This window comes from Orbicella faveolata, unplaced genomic scaffold (assembly GCF_042242905.1).
Source record: "Orbicella faveolata isolate gen_17 unplaced genomic scaffold, um_ofav_v1 contig_4, whole genome shotgun sequence".
In the NCBI taxonomy this organism is placed as follows: Eukaryota; Metazoa; Cnidaria; class Anthozoa; order Scleractinia; family Merulinidae; genus Orbicella; species Orbicella faveolata.
The window spans coordinates 819732-846685 of record NW_028301569.1 but is presented as its reverse complement, the minus strand read 5'-3'; the positions used below and the strand labels follow the sequence as shown (position 1 = coordinate 846685).

The following is a 26954-nucleotide window of genomic DNA, read 5'->3' as shown; positions in this document are numbered from 1 at the left end:
TGAAGATTACTGAACGAGACTCATATTGGTACAAACACCTCGTCAAATAGGTTATTCATATAATATTTTCTACATTAAAGGAACTCAGTCACGGTATTTTGAGTTATTTTGGATACATATAAAATTACCTTTGAATTGACGGAAACCTGAAAATAATAGTTTACTAAGATGGAAAAACACCAGAGAGTTATATAATAATAAACCATTAAGAAACAAGGAGGGAGAAGATTGACACGGATTAGAAACGACGAACTTGAAAACCCTGGGCAAAACTAACTTGACGTAGCTCCTTTAAGCGTGACAGTTGAGAAGAAATATGGCTCCACGTTGAAGAAACTACACAATAGGAGAAGGGCACGGCACCGATTGAACTTCACTTACAGACAGTAAGCAGTCAAAAGGTCACGATCTACATCTCAAGCAACTGCATATACATCTTGAGACGAACGATAACACCTTATTGTTAGTATTATTGCATCTCACTAAGATAAACAACAATTACTTTTTTCATGTACAGGTGATTAACAATTAGTAGAAAAATAACTGTGATTGACATTTTTTTCAGGATTACTGCATCCTTTTCGATAAATTCAGACTTATTGTGACTTTCCCACTGTTTTTCAGCAGCAACACAACAGAATCGCTTTGTTTTGAAATGTCCGCGACCACTGACCAAAACGGCAATTTTTCAGACCCTCCAAACTCAACCGTTGGACCAGCTGTTGAAGTTACTCCACAAAAGGTGGAGCCGCATTATGAAATTATTCACGAGGTTTTGCCTATCGCTGTTATAATCGTTACAGTGAACAGTGTTGTCTTCTGCCTGTTTGCCAAAAGTAAGCGACTTCGTACCCCAACCAACTGCCTTCTGCTAAGCTTGGCTGTGTGCGACTTTATGACCGGGTTCATTTGCATCCCTTTGTTTATCATTGTTGTGGTTCAAGTTATCAAGCCGCCAGAGCCGCATCTTGGAAACTTTAACGTCGTCTTTAACAATTGCATGGCCATGGCAGCTGCTTATCACATTCTCGCCATCACGCTAGAGCGGTATTTCTGTATTAAAAAGCCTTTTGCCCATCGCCAGGTGACCAAGAAGTCGATGCTAAAAATTGCTTTATTCGTTTGGCTTGTTGCCGTCGTCATTGGATTTATGCCTTATATTTGGTTTTCGTTACAAGTAACCGATGTCGACGCTTATAAAAAGACACAAGTTGGATATGTAGTTTTCTGTTTGACGTTTGTGTTCCTGGTGCCATGCGTCGTGATCATTTGTTCTCAAACCGTCATGTTTAAAGCCATTGCCAAACGCGGCGGACACGGACTGACTGCGTCAAAGACCGCCCTAAGAAAGGCGAGGAGCGACAAAAAATGCCTCGTCATTTTTGCCCTGATGGCGTTTATATACGTGGTTTGTTGGCTACCATGGTTTGTTCTTTACCTATGTTTTTCGTTCTGGTTTCCACTCAGTAAAGAAACCTTAGAAAGATTGAGTGACCTATCACAGGTGGTCGTCATTTTTAGATACATAACTTCAATTGTCAATCCTCTGCTATATACCTTTTTCAAAAAGGATTTTCTGAAGGCTTTCAAGCTGCTCGTCCTAAGGAGAAGAGCGTCTGATCTGCACAGCAATACCATGACAACTCTGAACCATGGTAATCGTTCTACGTATTCACAAATGCAGAGAAAGTTGACTGGTCGACCACACAACAATGGAAATACCGAGGAGAAAGAGTTGATTACCGTTTTGTAAATGGATGAAGTGCTGAAGAACATTGAATAAAAATTTTCTTAGGCATAACTACAGTATGCTAAAGGGATTTATACTCGACTGAGTGGAAAAAAATTACGGTTGTTCATGTGTTACAGTTTACTGTTACGTGACAGAGGACAAAAAATGGATTCGCAAATCAAAGCCGTAAATGCTTTACTTGCCGCACCATTTGCACCCCGGTGTAAATGGTACGGCAAGGATTCATTTACCATGTTTGCTACACATTTAACTCTTCCTTTTTAAACATTTATATCACATTTACGCGAGGGAAATTAGAACAAATCTACACGATTATGGTGCACTATTTATGACAAAATGATAATTATACAAATGTTGAGAACAATGCAAACATTTGTACCAGGCAAAAAATATAAGGATCAAAATTATAAAACTGACCTTGTACAGCAATATATATGCGTGCAGTTAAATATACGTTATGAAGCCTAACCTAAATATACATTATGAGCCGTAACATAAATATATAGGCTAGGAGCCATAACGTAAATATATTTGTTATGAACCATAACGTAAATACACGTCATGAGCCATAAATTATTTGATTAGTTCACATCGTCATAAAGTACATGCGTAATGCCAGGCGTAATGTTACAACCTGGGAGAGACTAGACAGTTTCCTTCGAGAATTACCTTCGCTGTTAGAGCAAGCGGATAGATACCTCCATTGGGAGAATGTCAACGTGTCAGGAAATTTAAGACGTATGAGAAAATACAACACTGTACGGAGCAAGACGCTTCTGATGACGCGACTCTCATCCTCAGCGAAATTCATGATCGAACGATCGAATTGAACGTAACTTCAGAAATTTTCTCTGTATTTTACCACGTAAATTCAATGCACTTTTTTATCTTAAGGGCCGGCAGCTGGAAATAGTAATTCTTTGTCAATTTCTAACCTTCGTCTTCTTCGCACAGTGGGTGGCTGTGTAACAAATCTATGTCTATATATGTGCTTACTTGTAAGGGATCATCACTCTCCAAGTTGCAACTACAAAGTAAGTTGTACCTTTCGAGAAACCTTAACTATCAATCAATCATGAATTTCTCTGAGGATGAGAGTCACATCATCAGAAGCGTCTTACTCCTTACAGTGTTGTAATATTGTCATCTAGTCGACGTCTAAAATTTTCTAACACGTTGAAATTCTCGTAATGGACGTATCTATCCGCTTGCTCTAACAGCGAAGGTAATGTCTAGTCTCTCCCAATCCGCCATCTTGGTTGTAACATTACGCATGTACTTTATGACGATGTCGACTGACCAAAATAATTTATGGCTCATAACGTATTTATGTTATGGTTCTGATAACGTATATTTACGTCATGGCTCATAACGTATATTTATGTGATTAACCGTGCGCATATATATTGCTTAATACATTATTTCTTATAAGAAACGATTTGAAAATACATGAGACAAGAAATATAAGTGATAGAAACCGTAGCCTGCAGTACAGCTAGGTGGATTAGCGGGCTCTAGCGCGATACACGAGCGCGCGCGAAGCGCGAGAAAGAGCGCGAAGCAGGAGTAGCCCAGTGTTTGTCGACTTAACGTAACCTTTGTTTCAACACACGGTGCGCGATTTACAAGCTGAACCTCAATGTAATCAAGCTTCAATGTAATCAAGAATTGAACGTACAAATTTGACCGCCTTGTCAATGAAATGCTTTGCCGTATTCAAGATCTTAAACTACCACTGAATGTACAGTCTGATTCTCTTCGTGCTTAAGTATTCATGTAATTAGCCTGGCATTCTCTTATGCAAATTCGCTTCAACTTAGCCTCTTCACAAACCCAGCTTTTTTATCTTTTTGATCCTTATATTTTTGGCCTGGTTCAAATATTTGCATTGTTCTCAAAATTTGTATAACTATCATTTTGTCTTAAATGGCGTCCCATAAAGAAGTGTCAACTTATGTAATTCGTGTTTTTGAAACAAGTCACAATTTGTAAATTTACTAAAAAATTGTCTGCATGTTGCGTGTAAATGAAGTAATGGTATGTATTTACACATTCTCAGATAACACGAATAAAATGATATGCATTCAAGGCTAAAAATTAGAAAAGACAAATTACTATAAAACCGAACGTTTGGACTTGTCATCATTAAAATATAATGCAGAAAGAGCGGAGTAGTTTGAACAGGTAAATGATTTACATTTTAATTGTTTAATAGCGCCTGTCATTGATGTAAACACAAAGAGATAAGAATATTTGAAGTGCTTCCTTGGATTTGGCAGAATAGACAGCATGCAAGCCGCGGTTTAAAGGTTTAACGAGCACAACAGTGGCTGTGCACGTGCGTTATAGACCTTTGTACATTTCTTGGCAGCGCTTAGCCTCCTGCACGGGCAGACGCTCAGTTGCATGGAGGAGTGCGAGACGAGCCAGAAGGTCGGCGTAGGAGGCTAAGCCGTCTCCTCCATTGCAACACAACTGAGCTTGCCGATAACCAAGTTCTGCGAACATGAAACCGCGATGGCTAATTTTTTGTTGTTCCTGTGTTGGAATTGAACTCTTCATGCATGTATGTAATGACATACCCTTGAACAAGTTTTTAGACTGTTCGACTGAAATCGCTTTAAAAAGGCTTAAAACACGCCGAACAAAAAGAAGTTATATTAAATTTCCCATACAAACTCTTGTATCTTTGCTATATTATTTTTGTAATAAGGACGCGCACGTGCTGACCTTGGGGCTTAATCCTCTTGTGATACCCGATCTTTATTGGAAGCTTAATAGAACATTCCAGTAACTTGAACACGCTTAATCAGCAGTACGTAATACCAAGTTGCGGACATTTCACAGACAGTGTGGGATTTGGAATGCTCACAGTTTAAAAGAAACTAACGACAAATCAACCTGACGGACCATTGGTAGAGATTTATGTGAGATTCCGGCGTCATCAAAACATTTTGGTAATTGGAACTTGGTCTGTACGATAAAGATGAACACACAAGTTCAGTAACAACCAACTTTCGACTATGGAGACCTCAAACTGTTCGACGAATACCATCGATTCGATCTCTGGGCACAGTGTTATGGCTCAACTTCTACCGATTGCAGTATTGATTGTCTTTGTTAACGGAATCGTGTTTTTGTTATATGCCAAAGATAAACGCTTGAGGACACCGAGGAATTATTTGCTGTTTGGTTTGACGGTGTGCGACTTCATGACAGGATTTCTCAATGTTCCTCTGACTATAATTGTGTTAACGAGAGTCATTGCTCCCCTGCATGGTTTGATTTTGGGATTCTTCTTGGTTGTCCTACATAACCTTGTGGTAGTTCTAGTGGTTTACCACATCTTTGCCATTACAGTAGAAAGATATTTCTCAATAGTTCATCCGTTTCGCCACCGGTGGCATTTGACAAAGAAATCCTCTCTGGGCGTCATTGGTGTTATTTGGCTGACTGCTGTTATAATCGCCTTCCTACCTGTCACGTGGTTTAGAGGATTCCTAAACTCGCCTGAAAACGGCATTTTAACTGTGACACGCCAAATTCAAACGGGTCATATAATATTCTGTATTGTTTTTGTTTTTCTCTTACCGTATGTTTTTATCGTTTACTCTCAAGTTGATATGTTCAGAAAGATCAGTGGAGGGGCAACAAACCTTAGAGGAAGCGAAAGGCGAGACTCTTCCTTCTACCGAAAAGTTAAAGACAGCAAAAGATGCCTTATAATGTTAACGCTCATGGCAAGTGTCTATATTCTCTGTTGGCTTCCTTGGTATGTGATAAGCCTTTTCTACAGTCTGTGGTTTCCCCTTGGAGAAGACGCAAGGGAAATTCTGTCGGAATTTTCGCATGCATTTCTCATCATAAGATACCTGACGTCAATCTTTAATCCTGTGCTTTATACGTTTCTTAAAACGGATTTCCTCGAAGCTTTTAAGACTATCATATTACGACGAAAAAACCGGCAGAAGAATAGTCAATCAACAAGACAGAGCCTGCTTCTGCTAAAACCTAAATATCTTTGCCGGGCGCGAGAAATGGCTACGAAAAAAGAGGAAAACCTGCAGTGCATGTATGTAACAGCAGTGTAGAATAATGAAAGTGAAGGTAAAATAGGTAAATAAATGAATAATACGATCGTACGTCAGTTTTACAGTTATAACTGACTTAGTTAGTGACTGGCGTCGTGAACAGTTTTAATATTTGCACCTTGTTCCCTCATTCTACCCGATTCAAGGAGAAAGATCCCAGCTACATGTACAGTTTACGATTTTCTTATTCCTTGACGGTCCAGTAGACTGATTTCATTTGGTCCTGTTGCCTTGGAGTCATGCACGAAGCAAAAAGATCAGTTCTATGTCAGGTTACATACAATACTTGTTTATTAATCCACAGGATCTACTATTAGCACAGAAATACTTAATCAACCTCAGTCAACTTTATTCATTCATTCAACTATCTAGTTTCAGATGTAATTCGTACAGTCATTTGAAAATATTTTTCATTATTATCTACTGCAAGCTAATGTAAGTGATATTAGTGGCAAATAAAGGTAGTAATGCATAAAGCTAGAGCAGGAAACGAATGTAAGTGAAATAGGTTAAGTTATATATAAGATAAATGTAAGACATGGTGGGACAGAAAACAAATAAAGTTTATAAAGATTTTAAAAATATATACCAAGAAATAATATGCTCAGAACTTACATGAAGATCACCTAACCAATCGGTCTTTTTTGGGGACCCTCTAAACCAGCTCACTCCACTTGTATCTGCTTTCTGACACTCAATTTTTAGAAAATTTGCGGTTAGCCAGACAACTACTGACTGACATGACATGCAGAAAACTCGTCCTACTGACCACACGCAACGATCTATCCAGCGATCCAATTTCCCCGACTGATCCCTAAGATGGAGGAAAGAAGATTTCCGGAAAGTTGGAACTCTTAGCCTGCGAACTCAGACGTAATTCCGGCTGTCGCTTGTCTCCGCCGAAAATAACGTCGATTTTTTTCTTGGCACGTGAAGCTAGAAACGAAAGAAAAAAAAAATCGTATGCTCTCACAGGTTGGGAAACTCTTGACACGGAATAAAAACGGTTACGGTTAGTAGCGTTACAGTATCTCCCGCTTATTGTAGACAGGCAGCCACTTTAAGTCTTGTCAATTCTCTTTTTTCGCATGCGTTTTGCATGTTGTGGCGATGGCGATGGCGAACGGCCCGCAGATTGAAACCTGATGAGGATACATGCAAATCCCGAAAATCTTCAGATTACTTAATGTAGTTTAAGAACGTGTCCATAGGCATTTGGACAATCGAAGTCTAGATATCTAAAGAAAGCTATGCTTACATTTTATAGTGTCCAAATCGATATTCCACGAGAGATCTCATGAAATATGTATTATAGCTTAAGGACGGGCCATTAGAAAAGTGATGGGGGTGGGGTGGGGGGTGGGGGATGAGGTGAGTCTTTTTTAGCTTGTAGGAATTTTTTTCACGTCCACTGCCTCTGCAGGATTGTTTTTTTCGGGTCAAGTCCCCTGCACAAATTATTATTACTATTACTATCATTATCATTATCATCATTATTATTATTATTATTATTATTATTATTATTATTATTATTATATATTTTGGGGGGGATATTCTATTGTCACAATCTTAATCTTGACACTCGCCACAATCTGATTGCCTGAAACAAGCTTCAAACAAATATTTTTTATCTTTCACACAGTCGTTTTGTTTTATTATCAAACTTATACTGGGGGAAACATAACCAAGCATCAGACACATTTAAGTGCCATTTGTCTAACTGATGGGGCTGCATTGTAGTTTTTGTTTGACGTTTAAGGAAATTTTATTTATTGATTCCCCTTGAACCCGGGGCAGTGAATCAAGGTTTTAGCTAGGATTCTGTTAGTGGCCGTCCAGTAACAAATATGGGGCCAAAGGTCCTATTCCGCTGAGCGTTTTTAGGGCATTTTCTACGATTTTCAGCCCATAAATTATATGTATCGATTAAACTTGAACGATAACGCGTCGTTTACTTTGTCAAAAACCTAAAATAGATTGAAAATGCCCATACTAAACGCATTAGTTGCGTTAACACCTCCATGATTGTCTTCGATTTCGACGTTTGTCCAACGTTCATCTTAGCGGCCATCTTAAAGGAAGTGTTACGGTTCGGCATGGGTGAACCAACTGTCATTTATACATGTCAGTTGTGAAATCACTCCCATATGGCGAAGCTTTCAAAACATGGTATGTGCTTGCTTAATTGCAAACGAATCAAGCAGGATGGCTGTTTATAGCACATGGGTTTTTCAGCCATGGTTATCCATAAGGGTTGAACTGCTACGATGTTTGACTAGCAGTGTCCATGATAAGGTTGGTGGGCACAAAATGTATCAGCCTTGAAAGGGAAAAATGTCCGTTTTCCTAATTGTAGAGAAAACCGGGTAAATGGGGATTCAACCAGGACGAAGAAATTAAAACTGCAGTGTAAAGTGGCTGCCAAGTTACCCAATACAGTTTGTTAGCCCGACAGTGCAATTCACTCTACAGGAATTTTTTTCTTCACTTCTTCTTTGCACGATTTTTCAGTCACTCTCCCTTGCATGATATTTTTTTCCCCACCCCCCATCAATTTTCTAATGGTCTGTCCCTTACCTTGTGATTGCAGGAACGACCATCAAACTTTCATATTTAAAAAAAAATTGCTATCAATTCTCTGTGGTTTGCATCTCGCAACTTGACAGATGCTGGACAATATTCGCTAGATCATAAGTGATCTCTTGACAGCAATTATTTTTCATTATTCCATGAAAAGGTAGTAGAGTAAAAACGGAATTACATGAGTTGCATCGCTTCCGTTTTAGTTCACTTGAGATGCGGTAACTAAGAAGCCTGACGATTCCTGACTTTATTAGTGGTAGCTCATCCCCGGAAGGGAGAAGGAGTGGGGGAGGGGAGGGAGGGGCTACTGCCATATATGGGCTATATAGGTATGAAGGTATGATTTTTCAGCCGTTTTCGTCATAAATAGGGTATGGTTTTTGCACTATGGTCTTGAAATGGGAAGAAGCTACAGTCCCCTTTTATCGATTAGACCACCAACAAAAGCCCTTCAAAAATTATGTTTACGACAATGTAACATTGGCCTGAACAAGGGAACTGATTATAAGGCAGGTCTGAAACAGGGTATTGATTTAAGGGTCAGGTCGTAAATAGTATATCGAATTTTTGGTCAGTTCATAAAAAGGGCAGGGAAAATCCCAGATTTTAGTCATAAATAGGGAAAGGGGATTGGGAAGCGAGCCGCACACCCCCACCCACCCACCTCGGGTAGCTCACCGTAATTAACCTTAATTCAAACTAAGGAAGTCATTTGAAAGGCACTGTTCAGACTTGTTTCCAGCGCGTACAGCCGTAGCAGTCCTCATAATGCACTCTCGTATAAATGTTCCTCGCATTCTTCGATGGTGCGTAATACTGTAGCAACAGACGTACGGCGTCCAGGTTGCCTTTGGAGAGAGGTCGTCGGTGGGTCGCTGGAATTTGATTGCAATGTTCCTCTACTTTGGCGGGTGAATAATATGGACACTTGCCTCTTCCTGCTGAAAACAAATTTTAGAGTCTGATTGAAGTCCCTTTTGAGGAAGGTATAAAGCAACGGGTTGACTGCGGATGACATGTACCTGATGAGCAAAGACACTTGAGAAGGTACTTTCAGTTTAGAGAAATCGAGCTGCAATTGGTACAATAGAAATACAACGAACCAAGGAAGCCAGCATACGAGAAATACAGACGCCATGATAACGAAGAGCATCAAACATTTTCGCTCGCCGGTTGATCGCCTTTTGGAGATTTCTGTATGTCGCAAAAAGCCGTTGTCTTCGCGGTGTCTATTACTTGATCCACCATACACGGCTTTGAACATGTCGATAAATGCATAAACCAAAAAGATGTAGGGTAGAACCAAGACGAACACCATGCAGAATATGGTGAAAACAAGAGTGAATTTTAAGGATACTGGCTGGAATACTGGATACATCTTATTGATCCAGGTAAACGGAACAAGTGATATGAGAAGAGAGAAAAGCCAAACCAGTGCTAAGACTATATTGACGCTCTTCTGATCAAGTGCGAGGTGTTTAAGCGGAAATTTGATTGCCAGGTAACGCTCGGCCGTGACAATGACGATGTGGTACACTGATAAAATGGCTACAAAGTTGTGAAGAACAGTCACCAAGAATCCCAGATAGAACAGTGTCCTTTGAGACGGCACCAGTGGTGTAAAATATAATATTGTAAATAGAGGAATGACGACCGAGCCAGAGAAGAAATCACACACAGCCAAACTGAAAAGAGGAGAGTTTGAAGTAGTTCGCAGCGTTTTCTTCTTGAGAAACAAATAAAATACTAAACTGTTCAGGATGACGATAACTGCTGCAATGGATAGAAGCTTTGCAATGTCGGTGTGGTGTGGTTCAGACTGATTGTCTCCAGATCCTTGGCCTTGATGTGTAGTCATATTTTTGGCTGCGTTGCAGCAAGAGGAGAAATTACGCTTGTTATCCATTGGTAAGATGGAAATTCTTTAGTTGCTTTGAACGAGGAATGTCCAAGTAGCGTTAACTGATCAGTTTGAGAGACTCTTCCCTTGACTAACTTGGCTGCAGTGATGCTTTACTTGGTGTCTTCAGTGTAGGCTTAGGCGTGCTGGTATCTAGTGAGTGTTTGAAAAGATAGCAGTTAGCTTTGTGTATCTATCAGAAAAAACCTAGACACGGACCTCGAAGAAAATCATTTTTAACTCGTACATGTACAACAGTCTTATTTTTGTAGTGAGCTAACCATTAATGCTAAAGATTCAAACTTTGTGTAAATTCAAAAAGGCGTAACATAATTTATGCACCATTCCAAACCGTGATAAAAAGCAGCCATGGAGGCGCAACGAAATTTCAAATTATAATTAACAAGTTCACAATTTTTAACGCACAACCTCCAGAAAGTCTCAATCGAACATAAAATTTTCGCTCTCTAGCGTACTAATCAATGGTTCGAGAAGCATGGAATTAAGTTCACCCCGTCCATAAGCAATTTGTCCAAGGGACAAACCTCAGAAAACGGTGTATGGAGGGGTTTTCGTCGTGAAAACTAATATTAACTATATCAACTGAATAACAAAGAAAAAAAGTTATAAATTGTGTATTTTAGAGGTTTACAACCTAGATAATTTTTCCCTTCACCAATCTTGAAGATTTGACAACATTTGGTTGAAATCCAATGGAGATATGGTGTTTAAAATAATCTGTCTATTTGGTCTTTTTGAGAAATTAGGCTTTAAAATTTTACTTCGGTCACCGAGAGCCAAAACTTGCCATATACCCGGGGGGTGGAGTACTCCCTTGTATGGGCTATATAGGTATGAGCGGCCCCAAAGGGTATGGTTTTTCAGCCGTTTTGGTCATTAATAGGGTATAGATTTTAGCTGACTTTGGCAATTTTGGTCATAAATAGGGTACGGTTTTCGCACTCTAGCCTTAATATGGGTATGTTTCTAAGAGGAAGCCACTTTTTCATCATTATCAAAAAGAAAATAAACAAAAGCCCTTCACAAATTATGTTTACGGTAACTTAACATTGGTCTAAACAAGGGAACTTATTATAACGCAGGTCTGAAACAGGGTTTTGATTTAGAGTGGTACTATGATCAAAATTTTTACCCCTTGATTTTTTGGGTGTATCACGTAGAATTCCATGAAAGAATAAAAATGCCGTTTACCGTTCGCATACGTCTGCATTAGTTCCAGAGATATTTAAGTTTGAAAAATTTGTGAAATATGCAAATGAGATGACTGCTGACGCCATACACTCAACCCAATGTTATGTCAAGTCTACAAATAGCGCTACCTCAGTCAATTTGCAGCACAGACCATTGAAACTTGGTAGGCTAATAGTTCTACAGGTAACACACCTACTGCTATGAAAAATTCTGTTCCCATGGCAACTAACTCTTTTCCAGTCCTCACCAACTTGATTTCAATGTTTTAGTAATTTTCAGCTCGAAAAACATTAAATGAGGCTATGAAATGGAGCTAACCTATTTATATGCTTGCCTAATCAGGCATATGTGGCACCATTAGCAAATATCAAAATGGAACACCAAATAAATAAATAAATAAATAAATAAATAAATACTGGGGAGGTCTGGAACCCAGTATGTTGCCATGGTAACAAAACTGTTCAGCTCGTATTGTGTAGCACATTGAGTAGAATCTTACTACAAAGAATCAAACACTTCTGATAGATATCTTTCTTCATAATATTTGATTAATATTTAGTTGAGTGTATGACGTCATCACTTGGCTAATTTGCATATTTTAAAAACTTGAATATCTCTGGAACGAAAAGAGATATTTGAAAATGGTAAGCAACATTTTTCTTCTCATGCAGACTACTTGTTTATGTTTTAAAATGGCTTAGATAGGAAAGATGCGATTTTCGTCAGACCACTTTAAGGTTGGGTCATAAAAAAATAGGGTTTCGAATTTTTGGTCAGGTCATAAATAAGGTAAGGAATATCGCAGATTTTGTTCGTAAATAGGGTAAGGGTTTTGGGAAGCGGGCCGCACACCCCACCCAATTTTTCTGGGAGTACCCTCCGGGGCCATATAAACCGGAGCGGAGGGCAGAGTCAGGGGGAGTGGGTATATCGATAGGTTTTAGGTAAATGTTCCATTGAATACTCGAATACACACCATGTTAACCAAGTATAAGGGACGTATAAGATGGTATTATGATGCACAATTCTCATAAGTATTCGTATGCAGTTTTGGACTGCAAACAACCGTTGCTATAGGCGTTGCTATGTTAAAATATAGCTACCAGTGTGCAGATTTTTTAATTTAAACCTAAATCAAGGAGTAATCAGAGCGAAATCGTTTCAAAATACTTTTTGCAAATGGTCCGAGACGTTGAATTTTCATGTTTCGAAAAAATGGTATTTTGGAGAAAAAATTATATCTGACAGTATAAGATCACCTTAAGGGCATATTGCTTTTGCTCTGAAACCAATAGTACCACAAGGGGTTTTCAGAAACAAATATATTGATTTGTGACGTTAACAAAGAAGTAACCAAGGTATAACACGTTTTACGAAGACCCCAGTAAATGTCGAGTTTCAATCGTACATATTGCCTCACTTTTGTGACCAACTCGGCTTCTCCTAAAAGTTGTCATCTTTTGATGCCACAAAAGACACAAGATAAAGAAAGTTAATAATTAAAGAAAAATTATCCCCCTCAGGAATAAATGATTTCATGTAGCTTGCCTTGCCTGTTAATGTTTTATTAGCCAGGATCAGAGTACATCCGGGACTTATTTGTTGGACATACAAAAGCGAGTGCAGGGCAGATTATGTGCCTCTTTTTCCTTCAGCTGCTCCACGGAAAGGATTATCTCCACCCTATGTCCCTCCCTCAACCTCTAGATTAGTTGGGGACATAAGTTAGTGAATTGTGTGGACCGGGTTTGCTGAAAATAAATTAGGCTTTTTAGATTTCATGTAAACTATTTCAGTGGTTATCAAATAAACGGCCAAGAGTGTGGCCAAAATATGCCAGTTACGGTTTCTGTATATTATTTCCAGCAACATCAGGAGCTCAACCTTGGCAATGTACATTATAGGGTATATAGGTTAAGCAAGAGAGAAGCATAAAATTTGTATATCCACAAAAACAACAAAATTAGTAACATATCTGCTCAGTGATAAACACAAAACGCAGGTACAGTCCGTTTTTCCTATTGAGGGTAATTAAACACCGACAAAGTATATTTGACCCAATCTAAGAAAACAAATACTAATAAATACAATAGGAAGATAAAAAGGCCATTTTTGTATCTTTTGCCATGATTTGCCTATTTGTTGTATCAATACTAAAACAAAGCTAGTAACTGATACAACAGAATTTGTTGCTAGTACACAAATTGGTAGAGCAGATAAAAAGAAAAATTGAGACAAGATTTTTTAAAATTATTATTCGTCCATCTCACACTGTGCCGCTTAGTCAGAACATTTAAAGATCAAAAGCATTCAGCTGAGAGTAGAAAAAAAAACATACCACGAACTGGGCGACTTGGTTTTCGTGACCAAGTGAGGATAAATATAATAAATATGAATAAATATAATAAATATAAATAAACATAATAAATATAATTTGTTATGATCCTCGTGTGACGACACGTAGCTATTGACCGAAGCCCATTTTTTTGCGTGTTAAAAAAGATTAGACCTATTGGCAAAAACGTATTAAGTACTATTCTGGCCGAGTCCATTTTATTCTGCAGTTATTTTCCAGAACCGAAGTCTCACTGAATATCAATGGTCTAGTTTAAGCAAACGGCCATTCTGCGAATGCAGGCCGACGATTATAGTTTTTTTTGCGTTGCATGTAGTTTATCAAATAAATCAGAACAAAGGGGAATAAATCAATCTTCAATAATGACGATCCGTTCTCACGTCCTCGTTGAACGTACGAAAATACTGCCGCCTAGCAAATATATCTAATTGAATAATTAGACAATTTCAATTCCGTAGAAGACAAAAGGCCTAGTATTACTGGAAGTGAAAGTTACTGATTGCCTTAGCAGGGGAGGATTTAGGGGGAGGATGCAGGGGGTGCGCAGCCCCCTGAGATGAAGCCGTCTTCTTCGTTTTCGCTTTTAAAATTTGTTTACCTCACCAGTCAGTTACGCCATTCCTTAGAGTTGCACCCCCTCCTAAGGAAAATCCTGGATCCGCCCCTGCTTAGGGTTTTAAGTATGAAAGTGCTGTAGTTCAAACAATTCCTCAAAGAAAGTAAACACCATTGTCAATTTATTTGAGCAAGAGCGTCATAACTAGGAGCTGGTCATGCAAGGCTTTTACTAATCTAAACCGGTTAGTTTATAGCGACCAACAATTGTTTAAAACTTGTGAAAAAGAATTACTCTTTGTCCATACAACTCTACTTTGTAAAGCAGGTACACAAAAGAGAAAAACCTGCGAGAATCATTTCGCTCATCAGCTTGTGACTGGGCTATAAAGGATTTTGATGATCTCCATGCACATTGGGTGGGATGAGCAATTCTTTCAGTGTTAAGCCGCCGTGGACCAGTCCAAGCGTACAGTTGAAATGCGGTGTAAACTTTTGAAGCTGTGAGAAAATCTCGAATGGAAGATAACAGCATTGAAAAGTTTCTATTACTGGAAACTATCTGATATGGTGAAAAATCTGATGTCGTATGGTGAGTAGGGATCAGTCAAGACTGCACCTTGCAATAACAAGTGTTGAATTAGAAAATTATCAGTCATGTTAGAATGCATTCAGTCACAACGATTTCCGTAATGTTAAATTACTTAAATCTTCCTGCTTGAAAAAAAAAATTTCCACTGAGGTTTAATGCGACATTAATACATACACGTCCGACACGCCCAAGTACGTTTAACATATAAATTCACAGCCATATCCACCTACCTGATATCTCAGTACAACAGGCATAGGTTTTAATGATTCCAATAGGATGCAGGGCTAATATTATGTTGGTCTGAAGTTAATTTTGTTAAAACTTAGGGGAAACCTAGAACACTAAACCATGTCCAACAGGAAAACACAACAACCACCGGTGATTTTATAGTAGACAGAAAAAAAAAAAACGGAAACAAGACCTAAAATAAACTTACAGTTTAGACAAATAGGCAGAACAGTATGAAGCACACCAAGGTGATAACATTTATACAGGAATACAAATTCACACGCTGATTTTATCCGATGACCTTACCTTCCAATTAACATTGGCCATGCTTACGCCTCCATACTAGCGGTCCTTTTAAAAGCTGCAAACCTTTATCCTTAAGAACTGCTCTCAAATATCAGCGCTTTTAAGATCACAATACCAAGAAAATATTGAATCAATAATGCTTTTGTCTGTAAGCACAAAAAAGAACGGGTGTTTTAGAGAGGCCTGAGGCCATTCCAACTTTAATAGCAAAACACTTTGCAGCTTGCTGATATGCATTGTTTGTCAAAATTCACTTGGGTAGCGAAATGAAATATTACATTTTTTTGTTAGAAACTGAAGGTTTTCATTCAAAGCGGACGATAATTACAAATCGTTTTATACATGGTTTTTACAAGGTTTTAATTAACGAACGATCTTTTACCGGAATTCACAAAAGAGACAACGTCACCCATTTGAATTGAACACAGGAAATATCAACTAGATTTGAAACGTAATTTTTTTTATTCCTCGTGCTCTTTTGGCACTTTTAAATAGCGGGCTGCATTTTAATAATACAATCTGAAGTTACGTTTTCTGTTTCTACGTTTTACCGACGGAAATATCATTCTGTGCATGCTAAACAATTCATCACTGTCTATGCCTAGCTATGTTTACTTTCATCGGCGCGGCCACCTATTATTAACCACAATAGTACAAACGTTCCATTTATCTGCGATCAATACAGCAGGATGTTAACGATATGATGGACACTTGATGGCAGGTGCTCTTACCTGATCATAGTACAGCCTCTTTAAAATTAAGGAGATCTCCAGGAAGTGATCGCTTCAGAAATATTATCAGCTTACATGAGTTTAAAAAATATTTTATTCTGAACACGGTTCATTTCATACTTTTCTCACTTTATTTCAATCATCCATTTTATGTCAGTTCAGATCATTATTATAATGATGCAAGGCCAATCATTAAACCGTAAATCACAATTACTGAAATCCTTCATTATTGGCCGGTTTCTTGTACAACTGGGCGAGAAGAAATGAAGGCAGTTTGTATGTCTGCTGTTGATTTCTCCTACATCCCTGATCTTCTATGTTCTCAAGTTTAAATGCTGTGGCGTTGATTTTCCTAGCGCGTCAACTGTAATCAGTCATTAGATCACGTCAGTAGACATCAAATCCTTGTTTTCTTTAGGCTTTAGATCAACATATTTTTCAAAGCATGTCAGTCAATAAACCCAGTTATATGGATTGGAAAAAATGAAAACATCCATTCAGATACAGAAATGGCAAAAAACATCAGTTTAAAAAAGCAGTTCATACAAAACACAAATGTATGAGAAAATCATGAGATCTCTTTGCAGAACCCAATGACGACATTCATTTCTACTTCGCATCAATCACCTTGGGAAAATCTAAAAAATGCGTCCCTCCTTAAAAGTCTCGACTCCTCGAAAACTGAATAATTTAGCTTCGACCATTTTTTGTAAATAGCCAACTGCCAAGTAGTCCTTTTTATTCCAATGGTTTTCGGAAATCCCCCAACGGTCACTGAAATTTTCTGCTAGCAAAAGGGATTATGAGATGATTAGAAGCCTCACGTTTTCGTGAACCATCAAATAAAACCTAAGGTCTTTAGAAAATGGACGAAAAACCCTAATAAATTCGAGAAGACTCAAGTTCCCCTAGAATGACCGAAAAGATAAACATTTATAGCGCAGCCTAAAATTGACTAACATATGTGAAAAAAAAAAAAAGAAAATACATTCCTCTCAGCCAAAAACAGCGTTTTAAAACATTTGAAAGACAACCGTCGTTAGGCTTGTTTCACCAAAAAGAACTTGCCCCAAAGTCAAGAGAAATTACCACTTTAAATCGCATGACCTAATGGTCTTTAACGCTACAAGCGTCGGTCGTTTGATGTCTGAAACTCTGAAGAGCCCAGTTGAACTCGTTACAAAGTGTTCATGCATGGAATATAAATTATAATTTGGAGAGTTGGTTTTTGTGGATGGAGCGGTAGCAAGGAAGTACACCGCCTCCTGCAGGTCGTAACTCGATGGGTTATAGCGTAATTATAAATTAAAATAATATAATAAATTCATAATTCAAAATAATTTTTACTTTCAAACGAGATTAGTTGAGCTAATTTATATACATAAAAAATAATTTTAAATTGGCAGCCATTTATGAATAGGGTCTATTGATGACAAATTCTTGAAATACATCTTCTGACACACATGTATGTATTTCTCGTATAGACTGTTCACAGCCTCTCTACTTTTAAACCCATGCAAAAGAAAAAGCGAGTGAAGCGAAGTACGCGGGGGTGGGGATAGGTCGGCGAGCGAAGCGAGCCAAAGGAAGAATAGAGAGATTGTAGACATCTTTGGAAAAAAAAATTCGTTTTTAAGGCTCGACCCCTGTTATTGCCTTGTTGCTGACAGCTCCACCTCTTGAACAATTAAATAGATCGGATCAATTAAATTTGAACGGTAAATTGCTGATTACAAGTTCAGTTTGCAAACAACAGCACGTACGTTCGTCTCAGACATCCTCAACAAGCGGTGGACATCAAGCGGTGCTTTTGATTTATGTAGGATATGCGCTTGCTCCTTTGCTATTCGCTTGAGATATTTTAGTAAGAAGTATACCCCATATATCAACGGAAAAATTTTTTGCGGAGCCTAAACGCGAAGGTGTGACATTAAGGGTGACACAATTGTGTAGCGGAGAATCTTTGTTCTTCAATATGTTTTGGAATTTTGCATCCAAGTCTTCAGCTGCACCGAAAACAAGCTTGTATTTCGCTTCTCCAATCGCAGAAGCACGTCGTCCTTTGTTGACAAAACGATGGAAGGAATCCCAAGTTCTTCCATCTCTATTATTAGTTCCTTCATGATGCTTTTGAGTGACGAAACAATGAGAACAACAACATTCGGATCGATGCCTTTGCATTTCTGTTGCCGTTGCGTATAGCTGATAAGACTTTTTCCAAAGCCGGTCGGCAAAATTGCAATAACGTCCTTCAACTGAAGAAGATGAACAGAAACCTCTTTCTGTTCATCTTTGAGCGAAAAAAAGAATGTGAAAATTTTTCTAAATAGGATTTTAATAACCGCTCCATTACGAATCACAGCATGCGTCAAAGATGACAACTGCTGCAAACCGCAAAACGCGTCTGGACACAATCACGTTTGTCGGCCTTCAACCAATGCGAATCAGTTTCCTTTTCTGGAGAAACGAGGAATTCACTTTCTTCCAAAGATGTCTACAGCCCTCGTTCAACGATCGAATAAAAATACGTGAAAACAGAGGGCTGTGAACAGTACAGTAAGCTACCGGTTGTTGTCTCGTACTACGACAGAGGCAGCTACTCACTCTTAAAGAATGTGAGCATAGTGTCCATGACACATCTGTCACAGATTGAAAAAATAAAACACATTATGAGTCAGTGAAATAAAAATGCCTTTGGTCAAGTTAGGTGAAAACTTCAGTTTCATTTCAGCGGCACCCGTGATTGGCAAGTACATGTGGGGTATTAGTTTGTATAACAAACAAATATTGCACGAGTTTAAGTTTGCGGTAATCTGTAATCCCGACACCTTTCAACTCTTTTCAGTTTTACCGTACGGTGTAGCTTAGTGGTTTTTTTGACAAATTCTGATTACAGGTCACATTACCTGCGACAAGAATTTTTTTTCAGTGCCCGGAAATCAACAGCTTGACTTGGGCTCGAATTTTCCCGGATTTGAGAAAAGATCTTAATGTTTTAAAGTTGCTTAATTGGTTCTGACAAATATTTGAAATATAGGAATATTGTTTCTAAATATCACTCAACTCGACAGATCTATAACGTGAGACTTTTCTCCTAGTACGTCACTATTGGTGATCGGGGAACAAAAAACATATGACGTCTCAGTTAGCAACCTTGTTTCTTTGCATTGTTATCCCGTATAAATTTCTACATACATACAGACAGCAAATTCCTTCATTCTTACTTCTAAACAAATATGATACCTCATTCTTGTTTCAGGATTTTGAGAAAGGAATAAAATAAGATTTCATTAGAACCATTACTCCATAAAAGCGACCCGCGAGTGAAGATTGGAGATCCGCTTATTATATTGGACATCTTTTCTCCAGCGAAAGTAGAAAACAGAAAAATTTAAATGCGACGAGCAACCGGTAATTTACATCGATCAAAGACACGAGGAAAGGCTAGCCGCGTTCTTCAATCTTATATCATCCAATACGAATCCTTTATTCCAAAAAGTCCGTTTCTATTACACACTTTTGTCTACAGTATAGTTCCATGAGGAAAAGGTGACATAGAGTCGCCACAACTGATGCAACCAGTTGCCAAAATTAGGCCGTCAGATTTGTTTTCTACACCTCCATTCTTTTGTGTATTTTTTTGTTAAAGTTTCGGAGTTGAACTGACAAGGTGTGGGGAGAACGTCTTTAAAGATTCCATTAACTGAAGCACATTTTAAACACCCCTAAAATACATTACAAATAGTAGATCTTACTTGTTACGTTCCCTCCAAAACACAGAATACAACCTTTCAATCGCGCATAGGCCTCCGTCAATATCCAGTGAATATCCAAAATGCCACAAAGCCAGAGTGAAGTGAAGAATAAATGTAAGCTGACGTGAATAACTTGAGACGCAACTGTCACAACCAATTTCCTACTCATGAAGGAAATAATAAAGAGTTCTGCGAGTGTCAAACCTACCCGTCAAGCTGAGACAAAAATTGTCAACGGCAAGACTATTAAAAGTTGTCAAAAAGAAGCGATGCTTGTGGAAGGCTGGCTGTTTAAACAAAGGAAAAGTGTATGTTCTTCTAAAATGCAGATAATTACACTTAAATCTTTTGTAAAACACTGCAATGTCGTAAACAGGAATACACGCTTTCCGGTCAAATATTGGCAATGTTAACTCGCCTACTTTTCCGTATCACGAGATTTACTTTACGTGTCCTTTCTTGTTGAAAGATCTAAGTGGTTGAAGAGACAGGAAAGAAATATGCAAATATAATGTGCAATGGTTTACAGTTTGATACCCTGCAAAGGATAAGCCATTGGCTCATTAAAAAAATAGATCGATTCGTTTTTGTTTCGCACTCATTTTTTTTGCCAGATTTTTGCCATTGGAAAAAAAAAAGCACTTTAAAACGGCTCACATCCTAACCGTGATGAGAGCTCTCGCCTCCCGCCAATGTGGCCCGTGTCAGGGGCCCATTCTGGCCCGGTACCATATGCGGGTTGAGTTCGTTGTTAGTTCTTGCCGTGCTGCGAGGGGTTTTCTCGGGTACATTTCCAAATTCCATTACGACCAGGATAGAGGACCCGCATTGAAACCAGCTAAGACTGATGTGGCTTACTTTCTAAAAATTGTAATCAAGTAAATAAATTGTGAAATGCAGTATGAATGCACCATATTTCCCGTTCATGATTAGTTTCCTCGACTAGTATAGCTTGATATGCAATGATCAAACCACTGCATTCTGTTACTTCTAGCCACGCACACAAGTCATCATTGGAACGCGGTTCGACTCTCAGTTCAAATTTGAGGTCGAAATCTCGGGCATCAGTCATAAGAGATGTTTTCTATTTAAACGATGTTTTCATTATAATTACGACTGAACAGGTTAAATGACGATGAAATAAAGGACAGAAGAAGAACTGGTTCTACACAGCCGGAGAAAGACGTCAAGCGAACTTCATTTTTGCAGTCAGGCTGTGTACTATTCCCTTGTAGGCTTCTTCGTCGATAGTTTACTACTCTGCTTGTTTGGCCCTTGTGAAATGAAAAAATTCCTTCGACACGCAAGGTAGAAAGCTTAACTAAACTATCAAAACTCATGACAGACTCAGCAAGTGTTCAGTTGTTCAGCTACTTGTCACTATTGCAGTGGCTAACATGATTGCAAAGGTAGACGTGAGGCTTAGGGCGTACTGAAAAATCCATATACAACATGGAGTGACCAAATCTGGGCAACAAAGGTTTGCTCCTCTGGGTTAGCACTGACAAAAACTAACGTTCGTGATCCCTTGCTGTCAAATCTATGTAAGTATTTGTAAGGCAACTTCCTCAGCTAAGTGATGTTTCATCTGGACAGCTGGAGGCTACGATTTGCCAAAAGTCACAAAAATACATTATTTAATCTGTTCTTGCAACAATTTGTTTGGTGCTTGTGGTTAAATACGTAAAGTCGAAGATAAGTTCTATACACTCACTCTTAACTTTGTTATAGATTAGCTTGATACTATTACTCTTTTCAACTATGAAATGGGAACAATGTGGTAATAAGACCAATTATTACACTACAGTTTAAGCAAATACACGTGCTTTGTTTTTATCGCGCGTGTAAATCAGTCGGCCGCCATTTCATGTCGAAAAATATCGAATCTCAGCTTCCAGTGGTCATCAGAAGTAGTTCAACCTGTCATTTAAAAGCTCTCAGAACGCTCTGGTTTACTAATGGCAAATCTATGTTCACATTTTGAGGCGAAAAGTTTAAGTTCTCAAAACCTTCAGCCCTCTTTCACACGTTCGTTTAAGCACTTACAAACAATATACTAAACAAAAGGATATACATTTAACTATCCAGTTCGAGATAGCTCCTTCTTTTGAAATCTTCTGAAAATTCCCCACCTCTTTCCAGATCAAATTAAAGAAATGAATCCGATAGCTCTTTGGCATGATTTTCGTCAACGCCGAAGATATTGCCCCAGAGGAATAAACTGAGCCTTCAGGGCAAAAACGCTAGCGGCTTCGCCCATTTCTGAATGACACACTTAGATCGATGAATTTGCTTAGATGAATTTGCTTAAAGCCTGGTTTTCATATGTCGGGAAAATCCCAGACGGTCTGGGATTTTACTGTTTCCCGACCGTATCAGGTTTTGCCGACTAATGAAAACTCGAAATCGTGGATATCTCCGATCGTCTGGGATGAACGGGGACAAATCTGGAGAATCGGGAGCGTTTCTATTTTCCCGACGCGTCCCAGATTTCTGCGATGGTCGGCGATCATTCCCGACAAATGAAAACTCAAATTTGTACCGTCGGGGACGTCGGCGTCCGTCGGCGATGGATTTCGCTCATTACCAATCCCCTAAATTGCTGGGCTTCAGTCCCCCTGTTACAAATAAACATGGCGTCTCTCGAAAACACGAGTGAAATCGGTAAAATCTGGGACAGACCTCGGGCGAATATCCGATATATCGGCAAAATCTGGGATGCTCGGCAAAGTAAAATCCCCGATCGTCTGGGATTTTCCGGACATATGAAAACCAGGCTTAACAGCTATTAGGAATGATAAAGATCTTTCATGTACTCTCAAAACGTCTCTAACAAATAATATGCATGCGTTGATCATCTCCTTGCCCCCTCTCCCCCTCCCCGACGATGCACTTTCTTCTCCCTGTCTTTATTTAACGGGCGGTCCGTTACTCTGGCATTCTGTTGATCGGGTTTAACTCTAGATACCGCAACAACAATCATGTGGGCCTAAACAACTCTTGACAATTATATGTCCTCGGCGTTCCTAGTTGGGTGATACTAAATACGGTTATCACAGTCAAGATAATAGTTATTGCTAATTGTTGTTTGTTCCGCTCATATCCTCAGTTCATCAAAAGAATTGCACACCAGCGGCAAACTTTTTGTCTAACGCTCGAAATTTTCTTTGTTAGGAACATGTACATATATGTGATAGTATATAGCAAAGCTAAAATCAGTTAAGCAGAATGACATTACGTCAAAAACCTGCCCGCATGCAGCTAGACAGCTTGAACACAATCGAAACACGCAACAGGAAATCTGTTCCCTACCTGCTGTTAAAAGCTGAGTTAATTCAAACTGAAATTCGACTTCCAGGTTACATTTAGGCTGTTGTGTTAGTGTACTTGGTGACTATAAAGTCCAGCTGTTATCGTCCAAAATTGTTCGATAACAGCTGGACCAATAATGCAGTAACAACGTAATGAGGACCACGTTGGGATTACCATGACAAAAGTAGCACTTAAGAAAAATCTCGTCTCAACGCTCGCTTTAACTTATTATAAGCGGTTCAAAAGAACAAAGCGAATCACTTCTGTAACAAAATTCTTTGATAAACAATGCGCTTCTTTTAATTTTTATTTGTTATGATATTTGATTTAATTTTTCAGAGCAGCCAATTCCAGTGTTGCTAGCCATCGATTCGCAAAAGAACTAAGCAGTTAGAGGTGAAAAAATATCTGCCCGAATGCAATCCGTCTGCGTGATCACACGTAACAAATAGAGCAATATCAATAGCAGTTGGACAGCAGGTGGCGACTGCAAAAACATAATCGACATTGATATTAATGAGTAGCTATAGTAATGTACCGGAAGGAAACATCAAAAGTCAAAAAAGTAGAACTGATATCAGTTTTGATTTAAACGTGTAGTAGAAGCGGTGGCACCTGATCACATGCACGATTTGGATGAAAAAAGGCAGCAAATCAAATCAGGTGGCGTGGTGAGGCGCAGTGAGGCGATTAAGATTAACGGAAAAACCGAATTATGTGAGGAGCTAAGTAAGTAAAAGTAAGAACTTTATTTAAGTGTCAATGTATTTAGCCCATGTGGGCTAACTGGGGACACTGTATTAACTCTACCTAAAAATTTTCATTAATAGTATTATAGGATTCTCTTAAAACATTAAAATTGAAATATTGGCAAACAATGAAAGGAAATAAGTTGTCCTAAGAAACGCCTTAATTATAATGTTATATTAATTTAAGTTTAACATTCCAAAATTCTATATTAATGTACATTTAAAATTCTAAAAATTCGTCCTTTCTTCTTGATGGATGGGCGAGGCCTCTTATTTCGGGCGAAAAACTTTTACTGGCCGCACAGGTTGAAGCAATTGCTGTTGTTACTTAGATAACCCGAAGGGTCCAATTTTCTTATTGTATTCGTAGGCCTTTTCATAAAATGTAATAAACAGTTTCGACTTTCACTGGTTAAGTTATCTTTTCATTCAACATATACATATAAATTTGCAAGGAAAAACAGAACCAGAAGTTGGTCCGCGTATAATCTTGATCGTTTTCTCCATGGCAAACATTTTACGCCGAATCCGTTTACCCTTGTGTTTAGAATTAAGGAAGTTGCAGTACTGTTCAGTTTTTTCCACGGTCTGTGAAGCCGACGTTTTAAGCACAGCTGGGGTACAATGACTGATCAATTTAGGTTGTTAAGAGGCCCTGCGCCTAAGAAACGACCGATGATTTCCGGCTAAAAAATAAAATCGGCCGATTTTTATCTCCCAAGTATAGGTTACCGAATACTATTTTAAAATGAATTTCTTTTGTTTCAGTTTCGCTTTAAACCAAAAATATCGAGCCGCAAACTTTTTCCGTCTGATAGCAGCAAAATCAGGCCGAAAATAAGGCCCCGCTAAAAACTGTTCGGAAATTACTATCGCAACGCAAAATAATGAGAAAACTACACAGTGTTGAAGAAAAAGGCCTTTTAATGCAATATCATTCGATAAACATCTAAAAACTGCCGAAGCGATTAAAAAATAAAGTTTCAAATATTGCATACTAAATTAGATGGAACGTTGGAGCTGATTTTAAAATAATTATTTCTCAAAAGTTCAACGCTTTTGAAAGCAGTCACAGTGATGAATCAGACATTGGAGGGATATACATCACGTTTCTGAAAAAACATTTTTCGGCCAAAGTATATTGACCTTGTACAAAGCGTTCAAAGTTACCGTGTTTACCGTTATCCTGCTACTTGGGCGAAACACTCCTCTTTTGCCAATACGGCCGTGGATAGCGTGGTAAACGCCACTTTAAACCTTGCTAGGCATTCGAAGACCATCCTGAGTAGAAGGACGTAGAATTAAAAGAGAAAGGAAGATGAAAAATACGTAGAAAAAGAAAATAACTCGAAATTACCATCTGCTAACGAAAGTTGAATCTGGGAAATGTCGTTGCGTGACAGCGGCCATTGACGTCATTTGTCACGTCAAGTCGCAAGAGCGTGGGAAAACGAGTCTGCAATGTCCTTCGGGCGGTCAGCGGCTAGGGATGCAGTCGTGACCCCATAACTCAGATCACGCTGCGGCCAAAACGGTGTGGCGGTTGGGGAAGTTTTTCTTTTTGAGTGACCATCATTTGTGAAAAATAACATAACATTGCTCCACTAAACGTTTTCTGGCCGGGAAAAATTGTTTTCCTATTTGTGTATTTGTTTGGATTCCGCCGCTGTGTAGACAAAGACGTCAATGGCCGCTGTCACGCGACGACATTTTCCAGATTCAACTTTCGTTAGCAGATGGTAATTTCGAGTTATTTTCTTTTTCTACGTATTTTTCATCTTCCTTTCTCTTTTAATTCTACGCCCTTCTACTTAGGATGGTCTTGGGATGCCTAGCAAGGTTTAAAGTGTCGTTTACCACGCTATCCACGGCCGTATTGGCAAAAGAGAAGTGTTTCGCCCAAGTAGCAGGATAACGGTAAACACGGTAACTTTGAATGCTTTGTATAAGGTCAATATACTTTGGCCGAAAAATGTTTTTCCAGAAACGTGATGTGTATCCCTCCAATGTCTGATTCATCACTGTGACTGCTTTCAAAAGCGTTGAACTTTTGAGAAATAATTATTTTAAAATCAGCTCCAACGTTCCATCTAATTTAGTATGCAATATTTGAAACTTTATTTTTTAATCGCTTCGGCAGTTTTTAGATGTTTATCGAATGATATTGCATTAAAAGGCCTTTTTCTTCAACACTGTGTAGTTTTCTCATTATTTTGCGTTGCGATAGTAATTTCCGAACAGTTTTTAGCGGGGCCTTATTTTCGGCCTGATTTTGCTGCTATCAGACGGAAAAAGTTTGCGGCTCGATATTTTTGGTTTAAAGCGAAACTGAAACAAAAGAAATTCATTTTTAAATAGTATTCGGTAACCTATACTTGGGAGATAAAAATCGGCCGATTTTATTTTTTAGCCGGAAATCATCGGTCGTTTCTTAGGCGCAGGGCCTCTTAAAAAAGCAGGGAAAAGATTTCTTTCGAGTTGACAGTAAGCTGATCAGAAATTTTGAGTTTAAACTCAATGCATGCAAAAACAACAAGATGAATGAATTTGATTTCCCTTAAGCGTAGCTTTTAATTCAAGCAATAGTTTTCCTTTTGCAAAATACAGAGAAACACGGACTTTATAGCCTTCGACATAAGTAAATAAATTCTGAATACATTTCATAAGCAGCGTTTCTGTAAGTAACCTTTATTCCATTCGCAAAACAAACACCGACACTTTCGGAAATTTCTTACCTGGAATTTCAGTTTCATTTGATTTTTGTTCTCAAAATTTCCGAAATTTTCGGTTCAGTGGTTCACTTTTCTGAAAATTTTCCAGGGTAATTTCCG

The 26954-nt window shown here is 38.5% G+C and overlaps 3 protein-coding genes across 3 annotated transcripts; 2 read left to right on the top strand and 1 right to left on the bottom strand.

The window, feature by feature from the left end:
• The first annotated feature begins 655 nt into the window (after positions 1 to 655).
• On the top strand, positions 656 to 2068 carry LOC149100857 (adenosine receptor A3-like). Its single transcript, XM_089276503.1, has one exon. The coding sequence runs from the start codon at positions 656 to 658 to the stop codon at positions 1751 to 1753; it is 1098 nt and encodes a 365-aa protein (XP_089132629.1). The 3' UTR covers positions 1754 to 2068.
• Positions 2069 to 4574: 2506 nt separating this feature from the next.
• On the top strand, positions 4575 to 6428 carry LOC110053703 (neuromedin-U receptor 2-like). Its single transcript, XM_020759968.2, has one exon. It carries the CDS (start codon positions 4777 to 4779, stop codon positions 5842 to 5844), a length of 1068 nt encoding a protein of 355 aa, XP_020615627.2. The 5' UTR covers positions 4575 to 4776; the 3' UTR covers positions 5845 to 6428.
• Positions 6429 to 8308: 1880 nt separating this feature from the next.
• LOC110053713 (adenosine receptor A2b-like) lies at positions 8309 to 15665 on the bottom strand. The gene is made up of 2 exons (XM_020759980.2): positions 15577 to 15665; positions 8309 to 10480 (listed from the first exon to the last, which is right to left on the bottom strand). The coding sequence occupies exon 2, from the start codon at positions 10331 to 10333 to the stop codon at positions 9191 to 9193; it is 1143 nt and encodes a 380-aa protein (XP_020615639.2). The 5' UTR covers positions 10334 to 10480; positions 15577 to 15665; the 3' UTR covers positions 8309 to 9190.
• Positions 15666 to 26954: the final 11289 nt, after the last annotated feature.